Source organism: Prinia subflava, chromosome 32 (genome assembly GCF_021018805.1).
Source record: "Prinia subflava isolate CZ2003 ecotype Zambia chromosome 32, Cam_Psub_1.2, whole genome shotgun sequence".
Classification (NCBI taxonomy): Eukaryota; Metazoa; Chordata; class Aves; order Passeriformes; family Cisticolidae; genus Prinia; species Prinia subflava.
This window is the reverse complement of record NC_086278.1, coordinates 1,245,212-1,264,306: the sequence shown is the minus strand read 5'-3', so window position 1 is coordinate 1,264,306 and position 19,095 is coordinate 1,245,212. Positions and strand designations below refer to the sequence as shown.

At 56.4% G+C, this 19,095-nt stretch overlaps 1 protein-coding gene across 2 annotated transcripts; it reads right to left on the bottom strand.

Annotated features, from left to right (window-relative positions):
- Positions 1-45: 45 nt before the first annotated feature.
- On the bottom strand, positions 46-17,545 carry TACR1 (tachykinin receptor 1). Of its 2 annotated transcripts, none has more exons than XM_063420725.1 (5): positions 17,154-17,545; positions 12,327-12,521; positions 7,933-8,083; positions 6,467-6,663; positions 46-5,279 (listed from the first exon to the last, which is right to left on the bottom strand). In XM_063420725.1, exons 1-5 carry the CDS (start codon positions 17,543-17,545, stop codon positions 4,985-4,987), a joined length of 1,230 nt encoding a protein of 409 aa, XP_063276795.1. In that variant the 3' UTR covers positions 46-4,984. The 2 variants fall into 2 exon arrangements, with proteins under 2 accessions (XP_063276795.1, XP_063276796.1); XM_063420726.1 differs by having other exon boundaries at positions 46-5,039.
- Positions 17,546-19,095: the final 1,550 nt, after the last annotated feature.

Sequence of the window (19,095 nt, the reverse complement as noted above, 5' to 3'; positions counted from 1 at the left end):
TTGGGAATGGCCCCGACCCCTTTTTCCTGCTCCTAGGAATGGCCCCCATTCCTTCTCCTGCCCCTCATTCCCTGGGAATGGCTCCTCATTCCCAACCAGCAGTGAGTATCTGACCTTTGGCACTCTCATTCCCTGTGTTTTATCCCCAGTTCTTGTGCCACAAATCCCAAGATTTTCCAGATTTTTGGTGCCCTGTCCAGCCTGGCCTCGGACACTCCCAGGGATCCAGGGGCAGCCACAGCTCCTCTGGGAATTCCAGCCCAGCCCCTCAGGGAGGAATTTGTTTCTAAAAAATCCTGGCTAGAGCATGGATCCCCCCAGGATTCCCTAAATCCTCCTGCAACCCCTCCCTGCCCATCCTGTTCTAACGAATAAATAATTTCTAATTAAGCCCATCCTCCCCTTTTCCCTTCCTTCCCTTTGGAATTCCTGATGCCCGGGGGGTTCCTCAGCCCCGGAAACATCAAATCCAATTGAATTCCTCATTTCCCACCCTAAATTCCCACCCAGCGCCGGTTGGTTCCTGAAATCTCCTAGCAGCTCCTGCTCGGAGCTCAGTAATTACTGGGGTAATTAACGCTAATTACTGCTGGGAACAAGCTGGAATTCTCCACCCTCCAGGAACCCCAAATCTGCCGCAATCTGCCCCAAAAATGAACCCGGCGGTTCCTGAATAACATGAATTCAATGTCTTGAACCCAAATCGTTCCTCCCTGAGCTCCGATTTTTTGGGAAGCATCCCAGAGCCCCCCGGGTGCCATGGAAACCGCAGGATCCGCCCTGTGAGCTGGGAGCTGCCTCAAATTCCCGTTTTGGTTTTTTTTCTTTTTTAATTTTCCGGGATATTTTGGACTCGGCATTAAGCAAACATTTATGTAAAACGCTGGAATGCATCCATGGAAATGAGGCTGAACCAGAGCGGGAATTCAGCAGGGTGGGCTCGCTCAAAGCTGCAGATCCCCCTCAGAAAGCACCAAAAATGACAAAATTTGGTTTTTTTGGGGGTCACCCCCCTGATTTGGGGGGGTTTCCCATGGAATTGGAGATGAAGGGAATGTGGAATTCCCTTTCCTTGTGTGGCTGGGGAGGATTTCTGTACCCAACAAAGGCTCGAGCTCATTTTATGGGATGGGGGAGAAATTCCCCATTATGGACAGCCCTGGAAGGGGATGGGATGATCCCGATGGATCCACTGGGATCCAAATCTCACTGGGATGGGATGATCCCGATGGATCCACTGGGATCCAAATCTCACTGGGATGGGATGATCCTGATGGATCCACTGGGATCCAGATCTCACTGGGACGGGAATGATCCCGATGGATCTGTTGGGATCTGAATCTCACTGGGATGGGATGGTCCTGATGGACCCGTTGGGATCCAGATCTCACTGGGATGGGATGATCCCAAACAGCTCCATGGGAATCTGAATCCCATTGGGAAAGGTGATGGGATGATCCAAATGGAGCAAACAGCTCTACTGGGATCTGAATCCCACTAGGATGGGAAAATCCCAATGAAGGAATTGGCTCCATTGGGATCTGAATCCCGCTGGGAAAGGGGATGGGATGATCCCCATGGATCTGAATCCCACTGGGATGGGAAAATCCCAGTGAAGGAATTGGCTCTGTTGGGATCTGAATCCCCCTGGGAAGGGATAACCCCAATGAAGAAATTGGCTCTGTTGGGATCTGAATCCCTCTGGGAAAGGGGATGGGATGATCCCCATGGATCTGAATCCCCCTGGGAAGGGATAACCCCAGTAAAGGAAACTGCTCCGTTGGGATCTGAATCCCGCTGGGAAAGGGGATGGGATGATTGATCCTCATGGATCTGAATCCCCCTGGGAAGGGATAACCCCAGTAAAGGAAACGGCTCCGTTGGGATCTGAATCCCGCTGGGATGGGATGATCCCGATGGATCCGTTGGGATCTGAATCCCGCTGGGATGGGAGATCCAGCCCGGCGTTCACGGGAAGCTCGGCCAGGAGTATGTGGATGTTTGTCGCTTCCCTCCTTTTTCCTGGATAAAATCGCTGATGGAAAACCAACAGCCGGAGCTTACCGGGCCCGTGGGATGGAGCTGAGCCCGGGAATGCCGCTTTAATTAAAACCCAGAATTCCAGCCAGCCGGAACTGCTGCTGGGGGCTGGCCGCCGCCGCAATTCCCACCTGGAATGTTCCGCCATCAGCACACGGAGGGCTTGGAACAGCACGGACTGCGCGTTCCCGGCGGAGCAGCGGGATCTGGGGAGCCCAGCCCGGGATGGGGAGCCAGGATCCATCAGGGACACTGGAATCACCGGGAATCACCCGGATAACGGAGCGGGCCTGAGCCCTGCCCGCGCTCCAGGAGGGATCAGAGCCGTTTCCATGACTTGGGAATCAGTGCCGTGCTCCCAGCCCCGAATTTGAGGAGGAATTTTGGGAATTGTCCCTTTTCCTGTTTTGGTGGCATTTCAGGGCAAACCTCTCCCACCGAGGGTGCCCCAAACCCATCATCCATTTTTTAAATGGAATTTTAGCTTTTCCACCTTTTCCATGTCTTCCCACTCCCACAGCTCCTCCCCTCATTAAGGGATAACGAACCATTCTCCACATCAAAGGAATATTTATCCATGAAAATCCACACTGGGACAATTCTGAGATGCTTTGGGAAGGACAGTTGGGTTTCCCCTCTCTTGGGATGCTCCCATGGGAAGAACTTCCCAGAAAGCTCCTTCCAGCTGCTGCCACCCCAAATCCCGAATTCCCCTGGGATGTCAGAGTCACAGGAAACAGGATTTGGGGTGGATATTCCAAGGAAAAGAGGGATTCCCACACTAAGTTTTGCACGTTAATGATTGTGCCCACTTTCCAGCTGGACACAGGATTTTGGGGCAGGGTGAGGTGTTTGGGAGAGGAATAAATCCCAGAATCCTGGAATGGGGAAGGCTGGAAGGGCCCATGGTGGATCCTGAAGGCTGAAAAATGGATTTTTTTTTGATTATGAGGATTTTAATTGAAAATAAACCCTAGGAGCTCCCAGGCCAGGCTCTGTGACCTCACACCAGGGCTCCAGCAAGGACACGGAAATCCCAAAAAACCCAAATCCCGTCATTCCCTGTGGGAACGCTCCACAAACAGTGGATCCTGCGCTTCCATCCTGGAATGCTCGGCCGTGAGGAGCCCTCGAGGGACAGAAAATAAAAACAACAATAAAGACAAGGATGGGCGGGGCAGGCCTTGTATCCACGGCAATCCCAGAAAAAACGCTCCGAACAATGGGAATTGCTCCCGGATGGATCCTTGGCTTTGGCTTCCAAAGGCACCGCCGGATCCTCGGCCGTGACTTCCAAAGGCACCGCGGTTCTTCTGCCAAACAGAACCAAACCAGGGACAGGCCTGTTCGAAATCCCCAAATGCAGCAAAATTCCCCAAATCCAACAAAATCCCCAAATCCAGGGGTTGTTGCTGGGGGAGGGACAGTCCCACACGGAATGGGGGTAAAGGGTGGATTTAGGGGTGGATTTTGGAGCAGATTTTGGAGCAGATCCCGAGGGTGGATGGGGAGGGATTTGGGATTTGCTGCTCCTGTTCAGTGGGAATGGGAATTTCTGCATTTCAGGACACAAAGCTGAGCTTGAAACCAAAGGTTTCAGGGTCAGAAGGTGGCTCCAGGCTGGGATTTGGGATTTAGGGTTTGGGATGGGGGAATTTTCCAGGTGCTTCTGAAGGGTGGGAGCAGAGCTGTGGGGCATTCCCACCAGACTCCACTGATTTTCCTTCCAGGTGCCAGGGAAGAGGCAAAGGAACTCCCCAGCTTGGGAACTGAATCTCTGATTTGAGATCTGCCTGAAAAACCTGGAAAAGCCTCTGGATTCAGCTGTCCAGGAGATGGGAATGGAGCAGGGACTGGGACATTTCTGCAGAGTTCACCTCTCATTCCTCCAGCCTTCCAGTGAATCCCTTTAGGAGCCTGATTTCCACACCCCAAATGGGAACTTGGAGCAGCAGCCGGGAGCAAATTTCCCCCAGATTGTCCCCAAATTTGTGGCTGTGTTCCCAACAAGCCGAGTTTATCCACTTGGGATTTCATTTCCTTTTCTCTTCACTCTGGGTGTGTGTTCATCCACTGGAGGAGTCCAGGGAAAATGATCCATCAGAATGGAAATATTCCATGAATCCATACACACATCACAAAGGTCACGGTTTTTGCAAAGTCTGATTAAAACAAAATCCAGGAGGTGGAAGGGGGGGTGAAAGCAGCTCTGGAGAATTCCTGACCTCCCTCCAATCCTTGTTCTTGGGATGGAATCCATTTCCAGGGGCTGGGAACCACTTCAGGGAGGTCTCTCCTTTTCCAGAGCTCCATGGCATTCTGGAGTCCATCCAAGGGGAGTCACCTGGGATTTCTAGGGAATCTCAGGAATTCCTTGTGGCAGCTGAGGAACAGCAGCTAAAGCCCAGCTCAGAGATCCTTTGGGAGATCCTTCAGGAATCTCCACCCTGATGAGCGGGTTTGGAGTGGCAGCAGGAGACCACGGAGCAGCGGGATGTGGATGCCGGAGATGATCCAAGGCCATGCAGGAAGTCCTGGATTTGCGCTGTGGCCAATGATTCCCCACGGAGCTGGAAAAAGCCTTTTTGGGATTTTGGGAGTCAAGATCCCCCTGGATATCCAGCAGGGAGAATGACGTTGGATAGGGATGGGAGGAGGGAAGTGCAGGATGGGGTCGTTTTCCACAGGGTGGGATGTACCAGAGAACCCTCCTGCCTCGCAGAGAGCACGGAAGCGCCGGCCAGTGCTGGAATTCCGGAGAAAAACCCGGCTCTGTCCCGTTCCTGCACGCCCTCCATCTCCAACCAGGCAGTGAACACATTCCTGGTGTCCAGCCAGAACACACAGAACTCATCCCAAGGAACAGAGACGGGAAACCAGCATGGGAGACGCCGGCACGGCACAAGCAGGGCGGTGGCACCGGGGTGGCACGGAGGGGACGTCCCTAGGTGAGGGTGTTGGAGTAGAAGCTGAAGCTCTCCGAGACCGTCTTGGAGTCGCTGCGGGAGGAGCCGTTGGAGGTCACGTCCAGGGAGAGCCGCTCGGCCCGGCCGGGCTCGTCCGGCTCCTCGTCGGCCGCACCGAGCGCCGAGGCCACGGTGGTGGTGTCCATGCGGCTGAGCTTGGACACGGAGCTGTGCGTGTGCAGGAACCGCGCCGAGCGCAGCTCCAGGCCCTCGTACTCGCCGGCGCTGACGCACGGGCACCAGCGGAAGGCGTGCTTGAATCCCACCCGGAACCTGCGCCACAGGGACCGGAGAGACCGGGGTGGGCAAAGGAGGTGGGGAAGACACGGACACGGGTGGGGAAGGAGATGGGATGGCCACAGGAATGGGATGGAGGTGGCCAAAGGAACGGGATGGACATGGCCAAAGGAACGGGATGGAGATGGACAAAGGAATGGGGTGGAGATGGACAAAGGAGGTGGAAAGGACACAGAGATGGCCAAAGGAGTGGGATGGAGATGGCCAAAAGAATGGGATGGAAGTGGACAAAGGAATGGGATGGAGATGGACAAAGGAATGGGATGGAGGTGGCCAAAGGAACGGGATGGAGATGGCCAAAAGAATGGGATGGAGATGGGCAAAGGAATGTGAAGGAGATGGATATAGGAATGGGGTGGACATGGCCACAGGAATGGGATGGAGATGGCCACAGGAATGGGATGGAGATGGGCAAAGGAATGGGGTGGACATGGACAAAGGAGGTGGAAAGGACACAGAGATGGCCAAAGGAGTGGGATGAAGATGGCCATAGGAATGGGAAGGAGAAGGATAAAGGAACGGGATGAAGATGGATATAGGAATGGGATGGACATGAACAAAGGAATGGGAAGGAGATGGACATAGGAGTGGGATTGAGATGGGCAAAGGAGGCGGGAAAGGCATGGAGATGACCAAAGGAATGGGATGGAGATGGACAAAGGAATGGGATGGAGATGGCCACAGGAATGGGGTGGACATGAACAAAGGAATGGGAAGGAGATGGACAAAGGAGGTGGGAAAGGCATGGATGGGGCCAAAGGAATTGTGATGGACATGGCCAAAGGAAAGGGGAGATAAAGCTGAGCTTTTCTAATCATGACAGAATTGCGATCTTTCACTGAGGGGAGGAAAAAAAACTCTTGGAAAAATGAAAAATCCTTGGAGAAATGAAAAACCCACCAAGAAACGAAAAACCCACTGAGAAATGAAAAAACCACTGAGAAATGAAAAACCCGCCAAGAACTGGAAAACCCACTGTAAACCCCATTTGGGAGTTGGGATTGTTCTAACTGATGTTTGCCCTCGAAATCCACGGGGATTTGGAAAGACTCCAGGTGACAACTGTGTGTCCCCCAGCTCCGCTGGAAGCGGCAGAGGGCGGGACAGAACCATCCCAAAAATCCCCGCCCGGCGTCCCCCCGGCGCTGCCGCGGCGCTCCCACCTGTCGTTGAGGCAGCAGTAGATGATGGGGTTGTACATGGTGGAGCTCATGGCCAGCCACATGACGGCCAGGTAGAGCTGCTGGATGGACCTGCGCAGGTACCACTCGGGCCGCAGGTACTGCAGCGTGAAGTACACGTGGTAGGGCAGCCAGCAGAGCGCGAAGGTGCACACCACGATGATCATCATCTTCACCACCTGCGCGGGGAGAGCGTCCAGCAGCCATTCCAGCCCCAGGAACGGCCTTTCCAACTGGGAATGGCATTTCTGACCGGGAATGGCCTTTCCAACCCGGAATGGCCTTTCTGACCGGGAACGGCCTTTCCAACTGGGAATGGCATTTCTGACCGGGAATGGCCTTTCCGACCGGGAATGGCCTTTCCAACCCGGAATGGCCTTTCCGACCGGGAACGGCCTTTCCAACTGGGAATGGCATTTCTGACTGGGAATGGCATTTCTGACTGGGAACAGCCTTTCCAACCGGGAATGGCCTTTCCGACCCGGAACGGCCTTTCCGACTGGGAATGGCCTTTCCGACCCGGAACGGCCTTTCCGACTGGGAATGGCCTTTCTGACTGGGAATGGCCTTTCCGACCGGGAATGGCCTTTCCGACCAGGAATGTGCAGTCAGCATCTCAGTTAAACCACGTTTGTGGAGGTGTCCTAAACCCTTCCACCCTCTGGAATGGCCTTTCCAACTGGGAACACGTGGTCAACGTCTCAATTAAACCACGTTTGTGGAGGAGGTGTCCTAAACCCATCCATCGGTCATTCCACCCTCTGGAATGGCCTTTCCAACCAGGAACGTGTGGTCAATGTCTTGGTTGACCCACACCTGTGGAGGAGGTGTCCAGAGGACTCTGCTCCATCTTCAGCCATCAAGGCCTCACCTGCTCCCAGTGAGGACCTCCCTGATGACAGGTTTGGGGCTGGGACCGGCTGGGATTGGCCATGGATTAAGGATTATGGATCCAGCCACGCCCAGAATTCCTCACCCTGTGCTTGGCCATGACTTTATCATGGTTGGGATTGGCCAGGAGTTCTGGATTCAGATATGTCTGGAATTCCTTACCTGGTGGAGATTGGCCAGGAATTCTGGATCCACCAGGTAAGGAATTCCTCACCTTTTGCTTCTTTGAGACCTGCTCATGGTTGGGATTGGCCAGGAATTCTGGATCCATCCATGCTCAGAATTCCTTACCTGGTGGAGATTGGCCAGGAATTCTGGACCCGGCCCCTCCCGGAATTCCTCACCTGGTGGAGATTGGCCAGGAATTCTGGACCCGGCCCCTCCCAGAATTCCTCACCTGGTGGAGATTGGCCAGGAATTCTGGACCCCGGCCCCTCCCAGAATTCCTCACCTGGTGGAGATTGGCCAGGAATTCTGGACCCGGCCCCTCCTGGAATTCCTCACCTGGTGGAGATTGGCCAGGAATTCTGGACCCAGCCCCTCCCGGAATTCCTCACCTTCCTCTTGGCCGACACCTGCTCGTGGTAGCGGTCGGAGGAGTCTCCGGGGATGGCGCTGGCCCAGAGCGTGCGGCCGACGGCGCCGTAGGCGCAGCCGATCACCAGCAGCGGCAGCAGGTACAGCAGCACAGTCATGGAGAAATGGTACCTGGAAAACACCGGGATAATCCCTGAGGATACAGCAGGATGGACATGGAGAAATGATACCTGGAAATCACCGGGATAATCCCTGAGGATACAGCAGCACGGTCATGGAGAAATGGTACCTGGAAAAATCAGGATAATCCCTGAGGATACAGCAGCACGGTCATGGAGAAATGGTACCTGGAAAACACCGGGATAATCCCTGAGGATACAGCAGGATGGACATGGAGAAATGGTACCTGGAAATCACCGGGATAATCCCTGAGGATACAGCAGCACGGTCATGGAGAAATGGTACCTGGAAAAATCAGGATAATCCCTGAGGATACAGCAGCACGGTCATGGAGAAATGGTACCTGGAAAACACCGGGATAATCCCTGAGGATACAGCAGGATGGACACAGAAATGTGGGACCTGGAAAAACCGGGATAATCCCTGAGGATACAGCAGCACGGTCCTGGAGAAGTGGGACCTGGAAAAATCAGGATAATCCCTGAGGATACAGCAGCACGGTCATGGAGAAGTGGGACCTGGAAAAATCAGGATAATCCCTGAGGATACAGCAGCACGGTCATGGAGAAGTGGGACCTGGAAAAATCGGGATAATCCCTGAGGATACAGCAGCACGGTCATGGAGAAATGGTACCTGGAAAAACCGGGATAATCCCTGAGGATACAGCAGCACGGTCATGGAGAAGTGGGACCTGGAAAAATCGGGATAATCCCTGAGGATACAGCAGGATGGTCACGGAGAAATGGTACCTGGAAAAATCGGGATAATCCCTGAGGATACAGCAGCACGGTCATGGAGAGGTGGGGCCTGGAAAACACGGGGATAATCCCTGAGGATCCGGTGCCTGTCCCAAGCAGAGCTTGGAGGGAAAGAGCTGCACTCGGAAAGAGGATTTGGCACAATTCCTGCACAATTCTGGAATTCCTGCAGAGTCGGGCTGGGAGGAATTCCCTGTTTTCCCCCCAATCTTCTCCCGTTTTCCAGGTTCTCCCCCATTATGGATCCCTCCCCTGCCCATTTGGAATAAAACCTCTGGAGGCTCATCCCGCCCTTGGGAAAAGTGGATTTTCCCCCTCTTGGATCATTTTGCCCCCGGGGGTGTTTTCCATTCGGATCGAGCCCCTCCAGGGGGGATTTTCTCCTTGGCACTCCTGGGATGGGATGTAGCCGGGAAATTCCTGGGAATTTCCTTTGGGAAGGATGTTTGGAGCTGAGTTTTTCCTTTCACTCCTCATGTCCTCACTTCCCAAATTATCCTGGGGATGGATGTGGTCTCTGCTCCCACCTTTCAGCTGGAATTCCTGCTAGAAAAGTGGGATTTTGGAATAGGAACTGATGGGAATATTGAGAAGAAATAAAGGATTTTCCTGCGGAGCAAACACCAGGAATGGGAGCACTGGGAATGCTGTGGGAATTCTGGGAATGCTGTGGATCAATGAGGACTTCTGGTAAAGAGGAGTTTGTTTAAAAGGAAATCCAATAATTCTGTGTTTAACCACAGGAGGGGACGGAGGCTCCGACCCTGCGGAAAATTCTGGAAAATCCTCTCTTCCCTAAAAACTAAATCCCCAAATGCGGCTGGTGCCAGCTTGGAAAACTTCCCAAATCCTGATTGGTTAGCAGGAATTTTATTCCCAAGGCTTTGGGGCCTCTGGGTGGATTTTTGGGCTCCAACCTCCAGTCCAGGCCCTGCTCCCGCTCCTCTTCCCGGGAGCTTGGATGGAATCCCAGCTCTGGAGGGTGAGGAGCGGCTCTGGGAATTCTCCCGCAGGGAACGGGGCTGGCCCTGGCCCCGCTGCTGTTCGGGACTGGAATCTGATTTTCCCGGCCCTAATTCCATTTGGGATGGGCGTTGCGGGGCTGGATTTCGTTTCGCTCATTCCAGAGGCGTCCTGGCGGCTCCAGAGGAGGATTTTGCTGCGGTTCCCATGGAATTCCGGATCCTCAGAGCGCTGCAGGAATGTCTGGAGGAGCTGCGGGATAACGTCAGCAGCAGCACAGAGCCTCAGTTCCAGAGGAGTCTGGGCTGCGAGGGCCACTCCAGACAGCTCTGGGAATTCTTTCGGGATGCCAGGCATGGAAAAGCAGCGGAATTGTTCTGCCTGCAGGATTCTCAGGATTGGAGCACTCAGGGAAAATTGGGGTTTGCAGCTGGAAGGGTTTCAGGATCTGGTGGGAATTGCGGGAGCCACAATTTTTTTTTTTTTTCTGCCTCGTTTTCCCTGGCAAATCCCGGGAATGTTGGCATGGAAGGGACGTCCCTGGGGAATCTGAATTCCCAGAGGATCCAGGAGTGGCTTCTCCCTTCCCTCAAAGCCCCAAACGGCCGCTGATGGAATTTCTGATCCCTTTGGGAAGCAGGGATCGATGGCCGGATCGAATCCCACAGAATTATCGGCTCCGGTGTAAACAGGGATGTTTTCCAGGGAAAAACCAGCTCTGGTAACCTCTGCACGCCGGGGCTGTGCTCCCCAGAGGCTTCCCAAAGGAATTCCCTCCCAGAAGTGTTGGAATTCTCCCGTTTTCCCTGTTTTTTTCCTCCTGTTTTCCCTGGGAACTGGAAAAAGGATGGAATTTTTTCCTCCTGGCGCCACAAACGGAACAGCTGCCACCGGAGAGTTCCCGGAATAACCGTTCCGAGGCCCTGGAGCGGGGAAAGGGCTGGAATGTCGCCTCTGGAATGACCCAAACACCTGTCCCGAGTTATTTAGGGCAGGAAAATCCCATCCCGGGATCCACTCAGGGAATTCCGGAGGACTGGAGACGCCGCCGAGCCACCAGTTCTTCCCAACCCCCAAATTCTTTGGGATTTGCCCATCCCGAAGCTGCTGGGGATCTCCTTTCCCAGTTTTTCCAGCTTTCCCAGCTGTCCCAGCCCCGGAGCGGGGGTGCAGATCCCTGCTGGGTTTAACAGCGGCGTTTTCCTTCGGGGTCAGCCTTTGGAAACGCCACTGGAATGATCCGTCCCAGTCAGTGGCTGCCTCATTTCGGGCTGGGAATCTTGGAATGTTCTGGGCTGGAAGGGGCCCCCAAGGATGGAATGAGGTTGGAAAACCTCCCCAGAGCCCTCCGGCCCTGTCGGTGCCGCTCTGGGGGTGACGTGACAAAGGACACCGGGGTGGGGGGGTGGCACTGGCCACTCTTGGATCTGGACACCTGCCCTGGCTCCCACAGAATTCCACACTGGAATTCCAGAGCAGAGTTCCACAGCCTCAATTCCACAGCTTCAATTTCTCCTTAGGGCTGGAGAACACAAACCCCTTTTTTATTCCCTTCTTTATTCCTTTCTTTATTCCCTTTTTTATTTCCTTCTTTATTCCCCTTTTTATTCCCTATTTTATTCCCTTCTTTATTCCCCTTTTTTATTCCCTATTTTATTCCCTTTTAAAATTCCTTTTGCATTCCTTTTGTAATTCCCTATATTATTCTTCCCCCCCTTTTTTTCCCTCAACACTTGACGTTTAACTCCCCTTGGCAAACCATACCCAGACCCTTTGGAATTCTGGGAGCTCCCTGCCCCTTTTTCCCCTTTTTCCCTTTTCCTCCTCTTCCTCCTCTTCCTCCTCTTCCTCCTCTTCCTCCTTTTCCTTTTCCTTTTCCCCTTCTCCTTCCTCTCCCTCCCCCTTTCCTCCTTCTCCTCCCCCTTTCCTCCTTCTCCTTCTCCTTCTCCTTCTCCTTCTCCTTCTCCTTCTCCTTCTCCTTCTCCTTCTCCTTCTCCTTCTCCTTCTCCTCCTCCTCCTCCTCCTCCTTCTCCTCCTCCTCCTCCTCCTCCTCCTCCTCCTTCTCCTTCTCCTTCTCCTTCTCCTTCTCCTTCTCCTTCTCCTTCTCCTTCTCCTTCTCCTTCTCCTTCTCCTTCTCCTTCTCCTTCTCCTTCTCCTTCTCCTCCTCCTCCTCCTCCTCCTTCTCCTCCTCCTCCTCCTCCTCCTCCTCCTCCTCCTCCTTCTCCTTCTCCTTCTCCTTCTCCTTCTCCTTCTCCTTCTCCTTCTCCTTCTCCTTCTCCTTCTCCTTCTCCTTCTCCTTTATTTTTCCTCCTCCTTTTCCTTTTCCTCTTCCTTTTCCCCTTCCTCTTCCCCTTCCTCTCCCTCTCCCTCCCCCTTTCCCCTTTCCCCCTTTCCCTTTTCCCCTTTTCCTTTTCCCTTTCCTTTTCCTCTCCCTCTCCCTCTCCCCCTTTCCCTTTTCCTCCCTCCATTTCCCTTCCATTCCCCGTATTTTTCCCGCCCCGTTCCCACTCACGTTTTTCCGGACACGGCTCCGCCGGGCTCCGGCCACTCCACGAGGCAGACGACGCGTCCCGGGAGCTCGGCGGTGATGGAGAAATATCCCTGGGGAAAAGCCAGCAGGAGCGCCAGGAGCCAGATCAGCCCCATCACAGCCTTGGTGGCCGCGGCCGAGAGGCGCGGCCGGAGCGGGTGGATGATGGCCATGTACCTGTGCGGGAACAGCGGGATCAGGCGGGAAATCCTGGAATAACGGCTCCGGGAACAGCGGGAATTGGGGTGGGAAATACTGGAATAACGGCTCCGGGAACAGCGGGAATCGGGGTGGGAAATACTGGAATAACGGCTCTGGGAACAGCAGGAATCGGGATGGGAAATACTGGAGTAACAGTGCCGGGAACAGCGGGAATCAGGCGGGAAATACTGGAATAACGCCTCCGGGAACAGCGGGAATCGGGGTGGGAAATACTGGAATAACGGCTCTGGGAACAGAGGGAATCGGGGTGGGAAATACTGGAGTAACAGTGCCGGGAACAGCGGGAATCAGGCAGGAAATCCTGGAATAATGGCTCTGGGAACAGCGGAATCAGGCAGGAAAATCCCGGAATAACGGCTCTGGAAACAGTGGGAATTGGGGTGGGAAAATCCTGGAATAACAGCTCTGGGAACAGCAGGAATCAGGGCGGGAAAATCCCGGAATAATGGCTCTGGAAACAGTGGGAATCAGGCGGGAAAATACTGGAATAACGGCTCCGGGAACAGCGGGAATCGGGATGGGAAATACTGGAATAACGGCTCTGGGAAGAGCGGGAATCAGGGCGGGAAAATCCCGGAATAACGGCTCTGGGAACAGTGGGAATCAGGCAGGAAAATCCCGGAGTAATGGCTCTGGAACAGCGGGAATCAGGGCGGGGAATCCTGGAGCAACAGGTCTGGAAAAAGTGGGATTGGGAGCTGGAAAGTTCCAGTATTCCCTTTGGGAAAAGTGGGAATGAAGGCTGGAAAATCCCCATGTCCCAGCTTTTGGAACAGTGGGAATCAGGGTGGGAAACCCTGGAGTTCTAGCTGTGGGAAAAGTGGGATTAGGAGCTGGAAAATCCCAGTGTTCCCTTTGGGAACAGCGGGAATCAGGGTGGGAAATCCTGGTGTTCCAGCTCTGGGAATAGCGGGAATATGGCCAGAAAATCCCAGTGTTCCAGCTCTGGGAAAAGCAGGAATCAGGGCTGGAAAATCTGTGTTCCCTTTGGGAAAAGTGGGAATCAGGGCGGGAAAATCCCGGAGTTCCCGCTCTGGGAAAAGCGGGAATGGGAACTAGAAAATCCCAGTGGTCTGTTAGGAAAACACAAGATGGGGCAGGAGTTTGGGAGCTGAGGGAACTCCTGAGGAGTTCTGTGGGATTTTCCTGAGGTGCCTCGGTGCCAGCCCGATCCCGAATTTCCTGCCATTGTCCGGAGTGTTCGGAACAACTTCCGGCTGTTTTTCTTTCGTGCCCAGGGCTGGAGCAGCTCCAGGGGAAAGGAGGGGATGGAGGAACTCGCGGCAAAAATCCCCCACAAATCCCCAATGGATCCCACAAAAAATTCCATCGGGATTCCCGGAGGAGCCGTGGGTTCCCCTGGATCCTGGGAAGTGTCCGAGGCTGGGCTGGACAGGGGCTGGAGCCACCTGGGATAGGGGAAGGTGGCACTGGATGGGATTTGAGGTCCTCCCAATCCCACCCATTCCCGGATTCCACGGCTCAAACCACAACCCCCACTTGCTCCATGGTGGCTTTTCCAAGTTTTTCCAAGGCCTTTCGCGGAATTGCCTGCAGGGAGAGGAACTGGGGAGAATTCGGCTCCTCCCAGCCCTCGCTCCGGATCCCATGGCGCTGCTGGACTTTGGGAACACAAGGCTCATTCCAGGCCACTTCCCTGATTTTGGTGGAAATCGGGAATTCCAGCCCCAACCTGGCTGTGACTGGAGCCCCAGCCCGGTCCTGCTGCTCCTGATCCCGGCTCTGCCCATTCCCAAGCCTGGCTCTGCCCATTCCCAATCCCGATCCCAACTCTGCCCATTTCCAATCCCATTCCCAATCCATCTCTCCCTGTTCCCATTCTCAATCCCAGTTCCAGCTCTCCCCATTCCCAATCCCAGCTCTGCCCATTCCCAATCCCAGTCCCGGCTCTTCCTATTTCCAGTCCTAGTTCCAGCTCTCCCCTTTCCCAATCCTATTCCCCATTCCCAATCCCAGCTCTCCCCATTCCCAGTTCCATTCCCCATTCCCAATCCCAATCCCAGTTCCATTCCCCATTCCTGATCCCAGTTCCAGCTCTCCCCATTCCAAATCCCAGCTCTGCCCATTCCCAATCCCAATCCCGGCTCTTCCTATTCCCAATCCCATTCCCAATCCTGGCTCTGCCCAATCCCAGTTCCAGCTCTCCCCAATCCCATTCCCGATCGCAGTTCCAGCTCTCCCCATTCCCACAGATCCTTCTGCTGCCGGCCGGGAGCGATTCCTCCCTTGCAGGTTCCTGGAACAAATCCCTGCTTTTCCTGCCTTTCAGCTCCATTGTCAGGTCCCAGACATGGGAAAAGGGGAATTTGCCAAGGTTTGGAGATGCCCAGAGGGGCTGAGGATGGGATTTGCTCCCTTCCCGATTCCTGGCTGGAATCTGGGATGCAGCCGAAGCACACGGAGGCTGCAGCTTCCAGGCGGGAGCCTGGATTTCTGGGGAAAACCGAGCCTCCCTTCAGGGTCTGCAGGTGCAGGAAGATGTTTTGGGAATGCTAATCCTCAAAAAATTCCAGCCCCAGCCTCCCAGACCTTCCTGTTTTGCTGCAGCTTCCCTGGATTTGCTTTCCTGTTTTTTGCGGGGTGGATCAAAGGCTGTAAATTAAATTATTCACCCCAAAAATATAATCCCTGGAATTCAGCCCAGCCCCCAAGGGGCTTTTCCAGTTGATCCCAAAGATCCTCCTGGAACAGCACCATAGGAGAGGAACTGGAAATATTCCGGGTTTTATTGATTGTTGCCTCAATTCCCATGGATTTTAGGGAGAGGATTTTGAGACAAAACCAAACCCGGGGCTGTTTTTGATGCCTGGGGAGCCTCATCCACCCCCGGCTCTGCTTCCCAAAGGGAATCTCAGATCCAGCAGCTCCAAAGGCGCTGGAAAATGGCAGGAAAAGCGTCCCCCCACCCCGGATCCCTGCCAGAATTCCCTTTATTCCCTGGGAGAGGCAACAGGGCCTGGCTGGCCCCAGGAATGGGGCCTTGGAAAAACCCGAAACGCAGCGAGGGAGCTGCGAGGCTGCTCCGGGGCCGGTGGGGAATGTCCCCAACCCAAATTCCCGGGAGAGGGAGGGAGGGACAGCAGGGAAGGGACATCCTGGGGGTTCCGGGGGTTTGGTGTCCCCCAGTCCCACTGGGATCCGGCTGAGCTTTGGATCACGGCCCCACCGGGATCTGGGATCCAGCAGGGAAAGCCAACCCTGGCAGCAGGACTGAGGAATCTCGGAATCCCGGAATCCCAGGCTCCGGCCTCTCCCGCTGGATCCAGCCCTGGAATCCGGGTGGGTTTGCCTGGGGACACCCCCCAAGCCAGGAAGTTTTTCCCAGGCTGAGCTGCTCCTCAGACATTCCCAACCCAGCCCAAATCCATGGAATGGCTCCTGGCACGGCGGGTCTGGCACGAGAATGGGACTTGTGAGGTGAGGCCATTTTGTGCCTCAATTCCTGAAAGGGGAATGGGAGGGAAAGGAAGGGAAGGGAAGGGAAGGGAAGGGAAGGGAAGGGAAGGGAAGGGAGGGAAGGGAAGGGAAGGGAAGGGAAGGGAAGGGAAGGGAAGGGAAGGGAAGGGAAGGGAAGGGAAGGGAAGGGAAGGGAAGGGAAGGGAAGGGAAGGGAAGGGAAGGGAAGGGAAGGGAAGGGAAGGGAAGGGAAGGGAAGGGAAGGGAAGGGAAGGGAAGGGAAGGGAAGGGAAGGGAAGGGAAGGGAAGGGAAGGGAAGGGAAGGGAAGGGAAGGGAAGGGAAGGGAAGGGAAGGGAAGGGAAGGGAAGGGAAGGGAAGGCAGAGGCTGCTCCAAAGGCTCCTCCAGCACCTTGCACCTACTGCGGAGCCTTTCCCGAGCTCCCAGCAGTCCCAAAGGATTCCCAAAGCCACCTGCAGCCAGGGCTGGGTTATTTTTAGCACTTGATTGAGCTTTGTGTTAATTGTGGTGGAGCAGACGGAGCCGAGCCGAGCCCCATGCCTGGGATCTGGGATCTGAGCTCCGGGCAGGAGTGTCCCCGTGACCCCGGAAACTGTGACCCTGGTCACTGTCCCGTCCCTTGGCTCAGGGCAGGAGTGACCTGGTGGCCACAGTCACTGTCCTGTCCCTGTTCTCGTGGCTGGAGTGAACCTGTGGCCGCGGTCACTGTCCTGTCCCTGTTCTCATGGCCGGAGTGTCCCTGTGGCCGCGGTCACTGTCCTGTCCCTGTTCTCATGGCTGGAGTGTCCCTGTGGCCGTGGTCACTGTCCTGTCCCTGTTCTCATGGCTGGAGTGTCCCTGTGGCCGCGGTCACTGACCTGTCCCTGTTCTCATGGCCGGAGTGTCCCTGTGGCCGCGGTCACTGATCTGTCCCTGTGCTCATGGCCGGAGTGTCCCTGTGGCCGCGGTCACTGACCTGTCCCTGTTCTCATGGCCAGAGTGTCCCTGTGGCCGTGGTCACTGTCCTGTCCCTGTTCTCATGGCCGGAGTGACCCTGTGGCCGCGGTCACTGACCTGTCCCTGTTCTCATGGCCGGAGTGTCCCTGTGACCCTGGTCACTGACCTGTCCCTGTTCTCATGGCCGGAGTGTCCCTGTGGCCGCGGTCACTGACCTGTCCAGCGCGATGGCCGTCATGGAGTAGATGCTGGCGAAGACGGCGGCGATGGGGAAGAAGTTGTGGAAGCGGCAGTAGGCCGCGCCGTAGTACCACTCGTTGTGCACGGCGTAGCTGAAGTTCACCACGGTGTTGAGCGCGGCCATGGAGGCCTCGGCGAAGGCCAGGTTCACCAGGAAGTAGTTGGTGACCGTGCGCATCCGCTTGTGCGCCAGGATGATCCACATGACCACCACGTTGCCCACCACGGCCACCACCACGATCAGCGCGTAGGCCACGGCCCACAGGGCCACCTGCCACGGCGGCTGCACGAACGGGTTGGCCCAGGACTCGTTGAGGGAGGCGTTGAGGGGCTCCAGCTCCGCCGCCAGCGCCGGGGACTCATCCATGGCCCCGGCACGGCAGGGCAGCGCCGAGGGGCCCTCCTGGGTCGGGTAATTCGGGCTGCGGGGTCAGCAGCTTTGGGGTGCAGGGCCCTGCTAGATCAGATAATTTGGGGTGCAGGGCCCTGCTGGATCAGATAATTTGGGGTGCAGGGCCCTGCTGGATCAGATAATTTGGGGTGCAGGGCCCTCCTGTGTCAGCAGCTTTGGGGTGCAGATCCCTCCTGGCTCAATCACTTTGGGGTGCAGAGCTCTCCTGGCTCAGCCAATTTTGGGGTGCAGGGCCCTGCTGGTTCAGGGTGCAGGAGGGTCAGGGCACAGCCAGTTTTGGGGTGCAGATGCCTCTTGGCTCAGCCAATTTGGGGTGCGTGTCTGCTTTAGGGCACGGGCACCTCCCAGTTTGGGGGCAGCGGGTTTGGGGGCAGGGCTGGAGCAGGTTTGGGGTGCAGGACCTGTCTGGGTCAGGCTGCAGCAGGTTTGGGGTTCCAGCCTGGGTGCAGCTGGAGCCGGGAGCGTGGCCACGGCACGGCCGGGTCGGGTGCGGGTCCCTCCCGGTTCGGGCACGGCCGGGTCGGGTGCGGGTCCCTCCCGGTTCGGGCACGGCCGGGTCGGGTGCGGGTCCCTCCCGGTTCGGGTTCCGGTCCCTCCCGGTTCGGGCACGGCCGTGTCGGGTCCGGGGCTGGTTCAGGGTTCGGGTCCCGCCGGGCTCGGCTGCGGCTTCCCCAGGGTTCGGATTCCTACCGGTTCGGGCTGCGGGTCCGGCCCGGTTCGGCACCGCACTGGGATGCAGGTGCAGCGCAGCAGGCGCGGATCCCTCCCGGTTCGGGATGCAGCCGGTTCGGGATTCAGCCGGTTCGGGATGCGGCTCCTCTCGGTACCTGATGCAGCCGTTCAGGATGCGGATTCCCCGGTTCGGGTTGCGGATTCCCCGGTTCGGGATGCGGATTCCCCGGTTCGGGATGCGGATCCGCGCTCGGTTCCGGGTGCAGATTTCCCGGTTCGGGTTGCGGATTCCCCGGTTCGGGTTGCGGATTCCCCGGTTCGGGTTGCTGATTCCCCGGTTCGGGTTGCGGATTCCCCGGTTCGGGTTGCGGATTCCCCGGTTCGGGTTGCGGATCCGCGCTCGGTTCCGGATGCAGATTCCCTGGTTCGGTTGCGGATTCCCCGGTTCCGGATGCAGATTCCCCGGTTCAGGATGCGGATCCGCGCTCGGTTCCGGACGCCGCCGGTTCCGCCCGCTGCGCAGCGGGCTCGGGGCGCAGCCGGTGCCGCGGACCCGACTGCGGCGGGCGAGGCACGAGCGGGGCTTTTATGGGCGGCGCGGGCGGAGCCGGAGCGGGGTGGGCAGAGCCAGCCCGGGGACAGCCCTGCCCCGGTGCCCCGTCCCCTCCCCCGGTGCCCCCTCGGGCCCCTCCGTCCCCTCCCCTCGTCCCTCACCGTCCCCCGATCCCCCGGTCCCTCCCGTCTGTCCCCACCCCCGGTGCCTCGGCCCCTGTCCCCCCATCCCCCGGTGCCCCCAGTCCTTCCCCCAGTCCCCCTCTGTCCCCTCCCCTTGT